The 17,078-nt window shown below is 40.7% G+C and overlaps 2 protein-coding genes across 2 annotated transcripts; both read left to right on the top strand.

The window, feature by feature from the left end:
* The first annotated feature begins 5,080 nt into the window (after positions 1–5,080).
* On the top strand, positions 5,081–12,213 carry LOC143137727 (interferon-induced protein with tetratricopeptide repeats 5-like). Its single transcript, XM_076298023.1, has 2 exons — positions 5,081–5,225; positions 9,915–12,213. Exons 1-2 carry the CDS (start codon positions 5,221–5,223, stop codon positions 11,350–11,352), a joined length of 1,443 nt encoding a protein of 480 aa, XP_076154138.1. The 5' UTR covers positions 5,081–5,220; the 3' UTR covers positions 11,353–12,213.
* A 288-nt stretch (positions 12,214–12,501) lies between these two features.
* Positions 12,502–14,705, top strand: LOC143138236 (interferon-induced protein with tetratricopeptide repeats 5-like). Its single transcript, XM_076298735.1, has 2 exons — positions 12,502–12,566; positions 13,231–14,705. Exons 1-2 carry the CDS (start codon positions 12,502–12,504, stop codon positions 14,672–14,674), a joined length of 1,509 nt encoding a protein of 502 aa, XP_076154850.1. The 3' UTR covers positions 14,675–14,705.
* The last annotated feature ends 2,373 nt before the right edge of the window (positions 14,706–17,078 follow it).

Below are 17,078 nucleotides of genomic sequence, written 5' to 3'. Positions count from 1 at the left end.
GTGCATCAAAAGTGATTTTGATTAATTTAATTTATTTATTGTTTTTCATTCAGATAGACACAAACATTTTTTTTTTAATGTGGCCTAGTACATACATGGCCTAGTTCTTGAGAAATCATTCAATTTGATAAATTCTCAACAGACCACAGTTTGTGTGACTGAGGGGATTTGAGTGTTCAAGCAGGTGGTTAGCAAATCCACTAAGGTTTAGTATTACATGCATTTGATTTCATGATAGAATATAATCTTATGTTTGAGAAATTATACAGTTAAAAGTTTTACAGTTAGAAGTAAACATACTGAAACTTGGAAAAGACAAAAAACGATTTGCTAATACATTTTAGGCATGACTGTATTTTAGTAGTGCAAGCCTTATCACATTTTGTGTTTTTACACACCGGACAATGATTTGACATTCTGAACTTTCTTTCTAATCTCAGTCATCACTGTAATACATAGAGATAGATTTTATTGTACTGTAATTGAGAAGAAATAATAAAGGTCCGCACACTGATTGAAGCTCCCAAACGTGGATTTATTTAGCACGGCGTTTCGGACATGTTGTCCCTCATCAAAAGTGCAATGAGCAACTGTAATTACCATTGATATAATGCCTGATTTGTGATTAAATAAAGTATGTGAGGTGGCTCTAAACGTTAACACTGAAATCTGATGCCCAGGTACACTGTAACCAAATGCCTTCCCTGCTCCACTCTAAAAAAATGCTTAGTTGTATCAGGCAGAGTAATTGGTAAACAGCTGCGGTCGCATTTCCCTGGTAAATCCACTGGAAAGAAACCATCTGTCAGTCATTTACCAGTGTCATTTCTTAGATTCCCAGCAGGTCCTGTTATCTAACTGGATGAGTCATCTATAATGTCTTTTTTTCCTCTTCTGTTATTACTTAATGACTGTTGGTGGTCACTTCTGGTAAAAAGACGTGAAAACAATATCTAAGGCTTAGAACAGCATCTTTTCCATGCTGCATTTTGCTGTGATCATCGAACAACCTCGTTGACCCTCACCTCTTGATTGGTTCACTAAGGAGTTTCTGATATCACTGCACGACAAGGCAACACTACGGAAAGCCAACTGCATTTTAGAAGACTACCTATGTCTTGCACACAGGTTTTGAATGGTGACCAGATAGATAGATAGATAGATACTTTATTGATCCCCAAGGGGAAATTCAAGGACTGTACAGACCAGACAGAACTGTGCAGAGCAGGAGGGTGAAGGTGTGGAGGAGGGGGATGAAGAGGCAGCACAGACCCTCCATGCCCAAGGCGAACATGTAGCACAGCTTACGGTGCCTCTTCAACCACCTGAGAGAGGGAAAAAGAAAAGCGGTCAAAGTCGGCATAAAACACACAACAACTCACAAACACACTTGCCGTACTCTACAGCGTTTACTTGTTCTTCATGTCACACTTCATGAAATTGAAGTCCAGGACAGCGACTGGTTCTGGCCCACCACAGACCTCAGCTGACCACCTCCTTGGATCTGCTGCAGTTTGCCTGATGCCTCCGAGATGGTTAGTCAGGATGCCATCACCTGCTTCAGTGAGCCCACTGTCACCTGAACAAAGCTGGCAACATGTGAGGATCCAACCTATACTGCTATGAGGGAATGTGTCTGAGCATTCAACCTCCTGAACTATTGAAAATTACTTGAATTACATTTTCTTACGTTAGCCCAGGGGTAGGCAACCTGCGGCCCTTAAACTCCTCATAGTGGCTCTCTAGCTTTCTCTAAATATGGAATTTATATTCCATATTTCTAACAATTTCATATAGTTGTTAAGCTTCATTAACAGTTTAGCAAACATTAACAGTTAGTGAAAATATTATACTGTACAATATAGAATATGCAGAGTATGGCGAGTATGCCATATGCCTGAGGCTAATAAAGATAAGAATGTTTTTAAACTGACTTCTTTTAAATGGTTCCGACCCCTGCATTAGCTTTCTCCAGGGGCGTCACTAGACCTTATTCACTGGGGCACAATCCTAGTGAAAGTCTCCAGTGCCTCAGTAAAATTCTAGCGCTGCTCTCGCTGGAAACGGCATTCATGAGCGCATCTCCATGCCTGCTTTAGTCATGACTCGAGCCTGTCACTTACCAGCCAATAAAAAAAAAAGGGAAAAAGAAAGGGGTCATAATAGACAATCAGGAAATAGCACCTCTGTAGCTGGGTAAGATTGAAAGCAACAACCAATGAAAATCGTTCACATGATTCTTTCGAGTGTTTCGTTGTACACACACATACACAGTGGAAACTGCTGCAAATTCACAACTTGTTTGACAGAAAAAATGACAAGTTGATCGCTGTTAGAGAATGTTGCCCACATAATTAGCATCTGTTTTTCAATGCTTAGCGTCATTGTAGCCTACATTTAGCAACAGTTTACCAGCTTGTGCTCTCTCCCTCACACACACACCATGCGTAGACTGCATGCACACATGCGGACAATTAATAATGATACGTATACTGTAGAGAAAGTCCTGTAAAAGTAGCCTATACTGTTTGTGAAGCTGTCCTACTGTAAAACTAAACATAGCCTTCTGATAAACTATTCAGAGATGGACATCATAAAATTCTTCCTGAACAGAGGCAGAGGTAGAGGAACAGTGAGGAGATGAGGAGGACGAGGGAGGTATGATAATTGCCCACATTAACGGTAACATTAACATTTATGCTGGTAATAGCCAGTGCTGTGATTTTGATCAATGGTTTAATGGCAAACTTAAATAAGTTTGCTGCATTTGCAAATGTAGCCTATAATAATCTACACAGATATTTGCAAATGATCACCAAAAGTCAGTATGAAGGCTTTAGTAGGCTATTTAAGCTACAAAGAACTATTGCCAGGATGACTATAGGACCCTTGCCTGGGAGGGAAGTTTATCTCAATTTTGACTAAAAAAGTCAGGAAAGCCTATTAAATTCATGCAGTGAGTATAGGCCTACTTATGCCTATGTGTTTGGATGTTGCTGGATAGTGGCTGCTACAACAATTGAGGGAGAGAGTGCTGGAGGAGGAGGAGGAGGCGGAGGAGGAGAAGAAGGTCGAAGAGAAGGAGAAGAGAGGGGAGAAAGAGCACAGGCAGGGTACCTGTAGGCTAGCCATTTATTTCATATTGCGCGCACATTTTTTTTTTTTTGTATTGGGAGTTGGGGGCCTGTGCCCCAGCAAAGCTCTAGGTCTAGAATCGCCCCTGGCTTTCTCTGTGTAAGCATTATGTACAGTCTGTGTAGTCTGTACTTAAATTTTACAGTTTGGGGGTATGCTCCCCCGTTGAAAATGTATTTTTAAAAAAATGGCCCCTCAAATGATGTCTTCTAGTGAGTTTTGAGGGAATATGGACAAATTTAGTCATACAAATTAAGTCATCAATAGATTTAGGATTTAGGTTATCTGGATTGAAACAAGATTCTAATGCAATTCTAACTTGCCTGTCCTTTTCTCCTTCTGTTTCTCTTGTCTCCAGTCTCCCGTTTCTCTTATAAATGGATGCTCAGCAGCTGAACCACAAATATATTTGTCAACGTTGCAGTTGGAAAAACGTATCGGTCTAGAAGCCAGGTCAGTTAACAAGTAAGATGAAGTGCAATATGATGCATTCAATCAGATATGTCTGCAAACGACCATTAGCTACAGTCACCACCATAAGTTAGCGTACTCAACCGATCACAGCTGTCTGGCTATAGGCTACGTTATCCTGCCGTCCTAGCTACCTTAACTGTTGATATTCCCTGTCTCCTCCACCAGTGTCCAGTTCCCCCCTTTTTTTCTTTGGTTGGAAAAACTTGGCTTTGCCAAACCTTTTCATTTCTCATCCTAATCTGTCCTACAGTTTGTCAAACATAAAAATAGCATGTTGGATAAAATCATGTCATAAAATTCCAATTCATCTATGTTAACTGAATCTTAATCCTTAGTGTAATGTCAATACTTTGACTAGATAGAAACCTATTTTGTATTCCCATGAGAAGTTTTTTTTTTTTTTTTTAACTAACAATGCCTCAGAGCGATGAACAGCTGTTATCAACAATGTTAAGTTTGGTCATTCTTGGGGGGAGCTGTGGCCTACTGGTTAGTGCGACCAGTAGGAACGGCTGAAGTGCCCTTGAGCAAGGCATCTGACCCCACGCTGCTCCCCGAGCACCGCTGTAGCAGGCAGCTCACTGCGTCGCGATTAATGTGTGCTTCATCTCACTGTGTGTTCACTGTGTGCTGGGTGTGTTTCACCATTTCACAGATTAAATGCAGAGACTAAATTTCCGGATCAAAAGAGTACTTATTCTTTTAATGGCACCGACACTTGTGTGAAATACCACTGTTTTCAATAAACCGACAGTCTTGTACCAAGTCTGCCAAATGCCTGCTGGTTGAACATGTTGGTAGCCTAACTGATTACATTAACTCAATTATACGACAATTTAGCCACACGGTTTTCAAATTAGAATATATTAGATGCAGAAATTGTGAAATTAAACTTTAGAACGTGCGCACCTTCTCCCCAAGGCCTGGGTCGTGGAGTCTCCGCTGCAGAGGACATCCATCATTCGCAACTACTGCCTGGCGACACTTAGTCTCTGTGCATTCAGAGCTGTACCCAGGAGGACTTGTGAATAAAAGGCCACAAACGGTTACTCATCTCAGATCGTTCTCCGCTGTTTTTTGTTCAGAATGCTAAATTAAAGTTAAGAGTCGGTGCTTTTTTCCACGACAGGTGCACACAGAAGTGAATTAGGTGGACTACAGATGGTCCTAAACCCTGATGCATTTACTCTTATAGTCTACTAATCCATGAAGGTTTGACCTCATGTTGTTGATTTGTTATGGAATACAGATTTTAGATTAGGCCCTAGGCTTTAGCATATGGAGTTCAGACTAAAATTTACCCTATTCAATCACAAACATAAGAGGGACAGAATACGATCTGGTAATTTTCCACTATTGGCAAACTAATACATTAACAACCCCGATTCCCCGCCCTCCCCCATGGCACCCAAGTACATGGCACCAGGCCAGCGGAGAGCTAGTCACTCAAACGCAACAGTTTCGGTTTCATTTCACCAAACACCAGAAACTGAATGGCTGGCAATTTTGTGCAAGTAATTTTGTGGAGTAGAAGGTTTAGGATACCTGTCCTACAAAAGTAGGCTAACCAACACAACGGAGATACAACGTCTACCGAACTGAATTTCCAGGATGAAGTGAGTATACATATACCTACTATAGAGTGAAGTTAAAAGCAGCTGTTTTAATCAATGTTTACAACAGGGGTGGAATGGTAGGCTACGTGTAGGCTATTTGCACTGCAATTTATCATTCATTAAAAAGTTCGTGCGCTCCAACCTTTTTACAGCGTTCCATCCCGTGCGCTGACAAGGCCTAGGCTAGTACTGTATTTCCCCTGCCCATTACAGTCCCACGAGCGGGATAGAGTCGACTGTGAGTTGTCAGCTGCAACCACTGTTGAACTAATGGGATGTTGTTCAGTTTTTGAATTCTGTTGTGGCCTTTTTGTTTGACATCAGTCATCATACGAATATGACCTACAGTATATGGCAGAGTGTATGTCAGCGGTTAAGGCTACATTTAACTGTAAAATGTTATAGATGAAAATTTTCCTTATTACCAGTATAATGATTTTATCAAAGCTCAGTTGCCAGTTGGCAAAAGTGTACCTGGCTGTTCTTGCTAAGTCCCTCCTTGGTTCTGTCAACTCTGACATCACCCTTTCAAAACAATTATTAGGCCTGGCTAGAAGCACTATAGCCAAAATGGCACATTTTCTTTGCACAGTGAGTGACATTTAAACAAACATGCAACAAAAGCAAATCTTTCCTTCAAATAACATAACTTGTGGTCAAATTAGTGTGTGCTTTGAATCAATCAGTACACAACGGAGAATGAAATACATGTTTGAATAATGAGGTTCAGCTGTAGTTTTTGCCATGCCTGTGTCATTTCTTGATTTCTTTTCATATCTACTAGGCTAAAAAAAACCAAGCATATCAGAGCATGATGTAAGATGATGATGACCTACAGTATAGCAACTGTACTTGTCAGCTTGCGTACTGCCTTGTTCACCAAATAGCCGATATAGTTTTTCTTTGTGCATTTGGCCTCTTTGATCCCAAATCATAACACAGAACAGAGATGGTATCTCTTATGGATAATGAATGATTTGGTGAGTGAACCATTGTGCAAAGGAGCTTCACACAGTGACTTTAGAAGTTCATAATTGTGCAAGTAATATCTATCAGAGTCTGCAGTTTTTCTATGAAAACCATATTTGAAAATGTCTGAAAACAATGAAAAAGTGTTAACACAAATTTATGAGCGATAACTTGTGCTGTGCTAAGAAGGCAAAGATGAAGATCAGGTGGATTTCAGTTTCACTAAGTGCATCTGTAACCCTAGAAATCTAGACGCACCCTAGCGGCGGCAAATTAATTTGCTCAGCCTGTACGTCTAGTATCAAACCATAGGGATTTCTATTGGCTGACGCCGTGGACGTTATCCAATCACAGCGCTTTATTTTGTTAGAGAGTCTTAAGGCGGGCTTAACAGAAAGACGACAGTCCTGCGATGGTAGCAACAAGGAAGGTGGCTATAGCGAATGAAGAGCGGTTGTTTGAATCGGCGTTGGCGTCAACTTTGGAGGAGTTGTTGCTTTTCTTTGAAAGTTGAGCAACACAATGCACTTAAGTCATTCCTTTCGAAGAATGATGTATTTGCTGTTTTGCCGACCGGATACGGTAAAAGTTTACTTCCCCGTTCACTGTTTTCATCACTCTGGCCACGTCCTCCTGCTCTTTGTTCTGATTGGTCGTAGCGCTGGCCTATTGCATGCCTAGGCAGTTTGAAAGACAATTCTCTGCCCGCCCCTTGGATTAAGCGAGGTGAATGGTTCGATTCCAGACTATACATTTCAATGATATAGGATGGCCTGCCAGGCTATGCATCTGTGGAAATCGAAAAAAAAACTTAAGTGCACTAGATAATGTCCTAGTTACATCTAGAGAGACTATTGGACAGATGGGGCAAGCTGTAATTAGCACAGTAAATTACAGTTTTTCTCAAATTTTCACATTTTTTACACTTTTTTCAAAACATACAGTAGCTCTCATAGAAAGACTATTCAACTGTGTTGTACAAATGGTAAAAATATATTCACATCAGATATTGTTTGCATAATTATTGATATGAAATGTCTCTGTGTGAAACTCCTTTGCAAGACTCTTCAATCAACAATCACTCTTTGTCTAAAAAAGATGCCATCTCTGTTGCTATTTGCAAGCATAGATCAAAGGCGAGAGGCACAGGTAGAGTAATGATGAAAGTTGCATTGGATATTTGGTGAAGAAGGCAGTACAGAAGTTGACTAGTCCCAATACTTACTGTAGGTCTATGTCAATAAAAATTGTACTGAAGTTGTATTGACATTGTGAGTGAATGTATAGATTAGTCATGGTGCTTACTGTAGGCCTTACATGTCAATGACATCTTGGGAGGAAATAATACAATTAATGCTTATTTGCCTTTTTTCACATATTATATTATACATTATACATAACTATGTAAATTATCAACAAATAGCACAGTCATTGCAACAATTGAGATTGAACCTCCCAATATTGATAACTAAATTTTAAATTTTGTTTTACATAATGATTGATTGAATGCACACACTGATTTGACCACAAAGGAAATATTTACTTGTTTCATTTTTAACGTTTAATGTTTTGTAAGCATTAGAGACATTTGCAAACAAAATGTGTCCTTTTGGCCAGAGCGCTTCTGTGTGATCATTGTTTGGAAAATGTGGTTTAAGAGTTGACTGAATTAAAGCATTTAAGGTTTTATTAGCTTTTTTCCTCATTGTACAACATGGGTGATACAGTTGAAACCTTTATTTCTTGCAGCTGTTAAAACATGCACTGGAAAACTTAAATCAGCATATTTTACTTTCATAAAGGGGAAGTGTAGCCTGCTGTTTGTTTGCGTATTAGAGATTATTTCTCCACTGTTGTCTGTTTGATGGTCAATCATGCATTCTCTTCATAAATTACTAGTAGTTCAGTAGAGCATTTTGAATAAATTAAAGTGATGCTAAGCGATTTTTAATCACAAATGCAACTTTTTGTAATATTCAGCAAATATCTCCTCACTAATGTCTAGTTGTTTTGGGCAACCTGTTCTTTGTCATAGACCTAGTCATCATCTGCAGCCACAGTGAGCATTGACAGATCAAAGCGAAAAACAATGTATAATTATAACAAGTATAATTTACCCCGGTTTTTCAGTGTCCCGGGAATCAATGACACAAAATTACTGAAGAAAAAAAAATCCGCTGAAGAAAAACAACTCTGACTAAACCTATATGAATGCCGCTTCGCTGCGCGGCGTTCATAAATAACACAATCATTTCATGTAAAAACGTGATACAAATCTTGATAAAACGTGAAAAGATATTGTTATGAGACATGGCTGTTCCAGAGCACATATGTGAACACATCCAGACATGGCTGTTCCAGAGCACATAGAAACTTTTCCCGTAATCATGTGATACTGAGCCTTTTTTTTAGCATGGCAGCAAAACGCTTCTGTAAAAAATAGCCGTCGTTGCCGCAAAAACCTGATTGGTGGACACAGGCCCTGACTCTTTGTCCAATATTATCCTACTTTGTAATCCAGACCACGTGCTCACCTGTGGCTTATTTATAGTGCTCAAGCTCCGATTGCAGAGTGAAATCATACAAATGCGTACAGTTTTGCTAGAAGTATACTATTAAATTGCAAACTGGGTATAAAGCAGTAAGTTGTGTTTGCAATTTTGAAAAAAGATGTGCTATACAAAAGATATAAACTCAGTGTCAAGCAGTGAATGGCAATACGTTTGGCAAACGTGGTGAATGAATTGGCTACAAGTGTCAAAATTTTCAGAAATTGTGCTACAATCACTGTTTGTTTTTAAGCATTTAGTAAAACCTGTAATAATGAAAATCTATTTTTGTATGGGCGAAGATAAAGATCAGGTGGATCTGTTTCACTAAGTGCATCTTTGGAAATCAAGAAAAAACTTAAGTAGCCTACACTAGGCTGCCCCAGCTACCTCAGAGGAAACAAATGGACACTACTATAGTTACAAACCATATTTGCACAATAAATGTATTAATGTTGCAGAATAAAAATATACAGTTTTCTTCAATTGCTAAGATGCATTTAATGAAACTGGGATTCAATTGGTCTTCATCTTCACCTCCTTAGAACAGCAGAAGTCATCTGTAGCCATTGTGTTAACACTATCATTGGCTTCACACATTTTTTACACTTTTTTTCAAAGCATTTAACATACAGAATAGCTATCATAGAAATGCTCTATTGGATTAACCGTGTTGAACAAATGGTAAAAATCTACTCACAGTTATCAGATATTGTTTGTGTAATGTCTGTGTGAAACACCTTTGCACAATTATTCAATCAACAACCACTCTCTGTTGCTATTTGCATTATTGTGCTACAAGAATCACTGTTAGTTTTTAAGCATTCAGTAAAAACTGTAAAACTCTACATCTATGTTTGTATTGGACAGCCATCTTATCTCTCACCATATCCTCATCCAGTGGCACACCTCTGTGAAACATGGGATAACCACCTTGGTCACTGTGAAGGAATTTCATATTTGCTAATGATACAGATTTCTGCCAGCTAGGACACATATTTTAATAAATGCTTACACGCTCATGTCCTATCTGTTTTCAGCCATTCTGACATAGCACTGAAAACTAAGCATTCAGACAAATTAATCAAAAAATAAATGCTAATGACTGCAGTTCAAATCTGAAGTCTATGATCGTGTTATAACACAGAGCTGTTGTCTTATCTCGTTTCAGTCCTTCTGATGACATGCCTTTGGAAACCAAGCTACAGCAGCTGGAGTGTCACTTCACCTGGGATCTGACCAAAGAAAGTGCAGACCTGTCAGATCTTCAGACCAGGCTGGAGGACCAAACAGAGCTGGACCTGGGCAAGAAAGCTGGGGCAATCCGATCATATTGTTTTTTGGCCTATGTCAGGTACCTTCAAGGATTCCCAGATGATGCCCTCACACACCTGCTCAAATCAGAAGAGTTTACAAGGGAATACCATGGTGATGATCGTGAGCGATTTCTCATTGTCACCTATGGCAACCTTGCCTGGTTACACTATCACCTAGGATCATACTCGGAGTGTGAGAGTTACTTGGAAAAGCTTGTGGCTATCAAAGAGAAGTTCCCCACTGGGTCCCCGACTGTGCTTCACCCAGAAGTCTATGGTCAGAAGGCCTGGACCTACCTCAAGTTCGCTCACAAGTACTATGAGCGGGCAAAGCAATGTTTCGAAAAAGCCTTAGAGCAGGAGCCAGATGAGAGTGAGTGGAACGCTGGCTATGGCATCGCTCTATACCGCACAGAAAAGAACAAGTCAAGATTAGAATACTCGCTGGCGGTAAAGCAACTCAGACGAGCCATCGAGATAAACCCATCAGATGCTGTTCTAATGGTGTTGCTAGGCCTGAGACTGAAGGTGTTCAAAAAGCACGATGAGGCTGAGAGGCTGATTGAGGAGGCTCTCGAGATCGATCCTCGCAACCCCCATGTGATTCGCTATGTCGGGAAATACTTCCGCCAACGTGGCTCTGTAGACCGGTCCATTGCATTGCTCAAGAGAGCTGTGGACCGTACCGCTAATTCGGCCTTCCTCCACCATCAGCTAGCTCTGTGCTACAAGAAGAAGAAAACAGATCTGTTCCGTAAAGGAGGTGCCAGGGGCAAAGGTCATGAGGTCAAAAAGCTTATCGGACAGTGCATCCATCACCTGCAAGTGGCCACAACACTGAAGTCTAACTTCATATTAGCCATGGCTGATCTTGCCTTGCACTACGGTCAGAATAAAGAATTTGCCCGGGCCGAAGAGATGTTCCAGGACACATTCAAAGCAGCAAAGGAGAACCACGACAATGTGCAGGTAGTACACCTTTACTATGGTGAGTTCCAGCAACACCAGAACAAATCCGAAACACTAGCTGCCAAGCACTACAAGGAGTGTTTGACACTTGGGCTGGATACAGTTGAGGGGAGGGAGAGTGCCCGTTCCCTGAAGAAGATGGCTGAGAAACGTCTGGCCAGAGACCCCAGAGATGGAGAAGCCTTTGGAATTCTGGGATTCGTCCACATGGCAAAGGGAGAGAAGCGCCGGGCATTGGAGTGCTATGAGAAAGCTCTGCAGTTTGATTTTAACAATGATGAGTATCTCAGTGCACTGTGTGAGCTTCGTTTGTCTTTGGAGTAACTCTTTTTCATGGACATCTCACCACTGCTTGGCTGAACAGATGTGAATGGATCTGGTTTGGCAGTGAAGTATAGGATAATATAATATAGTGATATCTCAGAGTCAGGTGGTGTCATTGGCATTCTTGCTGTTTATTCACATTCAAAAGCAGGTCTCAAACACCGATAAAATACTGTATGGCAGAGTGGGATGGACTTAGGCACAACAACAGTAAGCAAGAAAAAAATTATAATGTAGCCTACCTTCACACTGACTCTAAATACTAACAGAATAGAATGCTGCTATAAACCAATGAGGGATCACTATATACATCCCACATTAAACATTATTAAAAAAATTGCACATCAATTTTAACACTCAATCACTCGCACTCCACTACATGTCACTCATTCACCATGAATTTGAACACACCTGCCCCCCTAACAATCTAGAGACTGTTACTGCAGTAAAAAAAAAACATGCAAGATGCCTAAGATCATTGTTAATAATTATGGTGCATTGACCCCACAGTTTTGTGTGTTTTAGAGTGTTTTCTAAACTTTCATATTTAAGTCATGCATGTGTTGCCAGAAATGTTGGGTCCTATGAAAGACTATAAAATCAGACCTCGACAATAATAACAATGTTGGTCATTATGTCTAGGGCCCCTGCCAGGGCAAGGTTCTTGTAAATGTGCTAACTTTTTCCTGCTTGATCATATCCATGAAATAATGAGCACCATCTTAGCATCTTTCCTTCTCTCATATTTTAAGTTGGAGTCACTTTGCACTTTATTGCAACTGAAATGTATTTGTTTTGGAAAGCAAATTGAAGTGAGAGATATTTGAATAACTATGTCTGAATAAAGATTTGCACTTGTAATTCGGAGGTGTCTCTTATTTATGTTATGACTGGATGCGGTTAAAAGTGGACTGATGTCTGATGTCAAAGTAAGACTAAAAAAAGCTTTTTGCCCATACTTATATCTTAAGTTTACTTCAACTAGGTAGGTAAAAGGTAGCCTATTAAACATTTCCACCAATCTCAAAAGAGCTTAACAACAACAACACATTGCATTTGTGATGCGATCTGGGAAAACCCTTCACGTGGTGCAATTTTACCAACTTACGATTCTGATACCATCCTAGCAACATCCAAGATTTTGGGAGGATGTTATCCAGGATTTTGCTGGGGGACAGTGTCCAGAATGCTGCCAGGATGCATCAGAATCTTAAGTTGGTGAAATTTCACCAGAGAGGGTTGAAACGAAACAACCACATGTAGGGTTTTCCTTGATTGCATCACATTGATATAGTGCTTTTCTAGACACTCAAAACATTCCAGACAGTGCCCTCTTCTATCTGCAGTTGCCATGGAGAAATCTGATGCTCCTGGGAAAATCCCTACTCTGCACATAGGCTGGTGCAGGGCTACTCTGTTTTTCTCTCGCTCTTGTCATGGACGGAGATGTCAGAAGTCCACATTATTCACTGTGCAGAATGGTTTATAAAGGAATACAAATACATTGGTTCTATATTTTTGTAGATGTAAATGTATTGAAATTGTGAAAGTGAATGTATATTTTTCGTATTGTTTTTCCTAATCAGAACATATAATCAGAAGTTATTTACTTGGTGGAAAATATTTTATTTTACTGTGGCATTTGTGCCCTGGCATGTGACCTTTATGCCTTTATGTGACCTGTGTGGTAATAAAGGTGAAATGACTGCACCATGAATTACAAAATGTCAAGCCTGCTTCAAGGTGTACACTGGTTTGCATTGGGCAAAACAAACAAAAAAGACAAATAAATCCAAAAGTAAATGCTAATAACTTTAGTACAACACCGAAGTCTACGATTGTGTTATAACACAAAGCTGTTGTCTTATCTCGTTTCAGTCCTTCTGATGACAGGCCTTTGGAAACCAAACTACAGCAGCTGGAGTGTCACTTCACCTGGGATCTGACCAAAGAAAGTGCTGACTTGTCAGATCTTCACACCAGGCTGGAGGACCAAATAGAGCTGGACCTGGGCAAGAAAGCTGGGGCAATCCGATCATATTGTTTTTTGGCCTATGTCAGGTACCTGCAAGGATTCCCAGATGATGCCCTCACAAACCTGCTCAAATCAGAAGAGAAGGGAAGGGAATACCATGGTGATGATTGTGAGCGGTTTCTCATTTTCACTTATGGCAACCTGGCCTGGCTACACTATCACCTAGGATCATGCTCCCAGTGTGAGAGTTACTTGGAAAAGCTTGTGGCTATAAAAGAGAAGTTCCCCACTGGGTCACCAACTGTGCTTCACCCAGATGTCTATGGTCAGAAGGGCTGGACCTACCTCAAGTTTGCCTACAAGTACTACGAGAGAGCAAAGCAGTGTTTTGAAAAAGCCTTGGAGCAGGAGCCAGAGGAAAGTGAATGGAACATAGGTTACGCCATCGCTCTCTATCGCACAGAAGACATCAAAAAGTCAAGTGCAGAAGACTCTCTGGCAGTAAAGCAACTCAGATTGGCCAAACAGAAAAGCCCGGATAATGCTAAGATAATCGTGTTGCTTGGCCTGAGGCTGTTTGACTTCGACAAATACGATGAGGCTGAGAGTCTGATTGAAGAGGCTCTGGAGATGGATCCCACCAACCCGCATGTTATTCGCTATGTCAGTAAAAACTTTCGCTGTAGTGGTAACCTGGACCGCGCCATTGCACTGCTGAAAAGGGCCATAGATCGTACTGAGAACTCTGCCTTTCTACACCATCAGCTGGCTCTGTGCCACAAGAGGAAGAAGACGGACCTGCTCCGTGGAGACGCAAGGGGCAGAGGGCAAGAGGTCAGACAGCTCATCGGACAATGCATGTACCACCTACAACTGGCCATCACTCTGAGGTCAGACTTCCTTCTAGCCAAGGCTGAACTTGCACTCCTCTATGGGCAGAATAAGGATATTGAGAATACGACCGCGGAGGAGATGTTCAAGACCATATTAAAAGAGGCTGAGGAGAAAACTGACATGCTTCAGATTATACACCATTACTGTGGCGAATTCCACCATTACCAAAACAAATCCGAGACACAGGCTGTCCACCACTACACAGAGTGTATGAGACTTGGGCAAGACACACATTTTGGGAAGCAGAGTGCCTACCAGCTGAAGATGGCATCAAAACGCCTCATTAGGGATCCCAGTGATGGAGAGGCTCTTGGGGTCTTGGGATTCATCCATAAGGCAAAAGGGAAGAAAAGTGAGGCCATTGAGTACTACGAGAAAGCCCTGGAGTTTGATCAAAACAACGAGGAGTATCTCAATGCCCTTTCTGAACTTGAGCAGTTGTCTTTGCAGTAATTCTGCTCTCATGTGACATTAAGAAGAAAAGCTGAATTGTCAGGAACGGCCCAGGGATTGAACCCTGGTCTCCGGCGTAGCAGGCAGACACTTTACCACAAGACCAAAGAGGTGACTCAAATGCAGAGCGAGGCAGACAATGGAAGTCAGGTTTGAGAGTTTTACTGTGTCAAAAAGGGTGTTTTAACAAAGGCAAAGGGTAGACCAGAATGGGACAATAAAGACTCAAGTGTCAGTTCTCAAAGCTCAGTAGTTAATCGTCAAAAGTCCAGAAACAAAACTCCAACGCACAGAAGATCCAGTAAATTCAAAATGTCCAATGTCCATAAAAAGTTCAGGGCAAAAGGCAAGGGCAAAGTCCAAGCAAAGTTTCAAAACTCAGAGTCCAAAAGGTCAAAAATATCCGGAGAACCAAAACATTCAAAAGAGCACCGGCGACTTACAAGCGGCGTGCTCTTCAGGTGACAATATCAAGACTGAGCACAGGCATACAAACAGAGGAGGCTTATAAAGGCAAACAAATGAGATACAGGTGACATGCAATTAACTTAACAAGGTCAACTCAACAAAAAACATGACTCAGCAAAAGATGACACGGCACAAACAGAGCGGCACAATGAGGCCATCTGGTGGTGAAAGTTCAGAAGACGCCCCAAAACCTCACACTGAATGAATGGGTACACATACATCAGGGGTCGGCAAATAGTGGCCCGCGGGCCAATTTTGGCCCGCCATCTATTCTATCTGGCCCGCGAGATGACGTTAATTTGCTGTTTAAATAAAAAAAAAAAAAAAATGCATTTTTTTTAACCCCATGTTTTTAAAAAGAAAAAAAGGCCTACAGCAATCCCATCAATTTCAGAACATTTATTGAGGTATAGATGATAGTCCTACTAAAGTGACAAAACAACAGGTGGAACATCCTTGCAGTTATCCATGACGCACAGGTCGGAACGGTATTGGCACGCGAGTGCGCGTAATCTTGTGCAAAAAACAAAACAAAAGTGTCCTGTCTCCCTCTTCCAGTGGGCAAGGTCAAAAATAGCCTATGTTTCGTTAAATTAATAGGCTTGGCATTAATAAATGCAGGCAGGCTTCCATTCTTCTTTGTAGGTCCTGCATTCTGAATCAATTTTTCTTTTCAAGGCTTTTGACAACGACATTTTGCATCGATAACTAACATATAGCAATGTTCAGCTAATCATTCACGTCATCCAAAAGAATAATATTTGTACACATTAGTTACGGCTAGTTGCTAGGCAAGTCGCCTGTTTCATGAGAGACGACAGGAGATGCAGCAGGCGGCATAAAAACAGCGCACATAAGCAAATAAACGGTTTTAATGGAATTAAATTAAATGCATTTTAAAAGTTAGATTAATAATTTAAATAGTAGGCCTATAATCCCCCCCCCCCCCCCCCCCCCCCCATTACAAAAGCTATGGCCCGCGATGCCATTGTCTGAAAAAAAATTGGCCCGGGTCCAAACGTAATTGCCGACCCCTGACATACATGATAGTTCTCCCAACACTTAAAGTGTTTTCTCTACAAATGCCCTTATTCACTTTCAAAACATTTTTTTTTGTTTTCCTTAATGGCCAGGTTCTTTAGGAATTGTTCAATTTGATACATTCTTAAAAGACAAACTACAGTTTTGTGTGACGGAGGGGATTTGTGTCTAAGCAGGTGGTCAGCAGCACAGGTCTACTCTTACCTTTCCTCTATTGGTGTTTCACTGGAGGAGAAGAGACTAGATACAGGGAACTGGCGAACCACTTTGTGGTATATAGGCAAATCCACTAACGTTTGGTATTGCATTTGGTTTCAAGAAAGATGACTGTGCATAATCTTATTCTTCTGAAATTATAGACTTAAAAGTTGTACAGTTAAAAGTTAAGATTACTAGAACTTGGGAAAGACTTGCTATTACATTTTAGGCATGACTGTATTTTATGTCCTTTCAACCATGTAATGTAATACATATAAGGTAGGGCAAGCCCACATTTTGTGTCTTTACATAGCTAACAATAATTTGACATTCTGAATTTTTTTTCTCATCTTATTCATTACTGTAACAGATAGAGATATATTTTATTGCACTGTAATTGACATTTATATAATGCCTGATTTGTGATTAAATAAAGTACCTGAGGTCGCTCTAACACTATACTGTGATGCCCTGGCACATTGTAAACAAACGCCTTCCCTGATCCACTCAATGAAAATGCTTAGTTGTATCAGGCAGAGTAATTGGTCAACAGTAGCAGTGGCACTTCCTTGGTGAATCCACTGGAAAGAAACCATCTGTCAGTCATTTACTAATGTCATTTTGTAGATGACCGGCAGGTCCTGTTATCTAACTGGATGAGTCATAATGTCTTTTTGCCCCTCTTGTATTATTACTT

The sequence above is a fragment of the Alosa pseudoharengus genome, unplaced genomic scaffold, assembly GCF_046254945.1.
Source record: "Alosa pseudoharengus isolate Yale_2024_CS ecotype anadromous, Long Island Sound unplaced genomic scaffold, YU_APseudo_1.1 YU_APseudo_1.1_scf_21, whole genome shotgun sequence".
NCBI classification, from domain to species: domain Eukaryota; kingdom Metazoa; phylum Chordata; class Actinopteri; order Clupeiformes; family Clupeidae; genus Alosa; species Alosa pseudoharengus.
The sequence above is the reverse complement of the archived record's forward strand: the minus strand, read 5'-3'. Positions and strand labels throughout refer to the sequence as shown.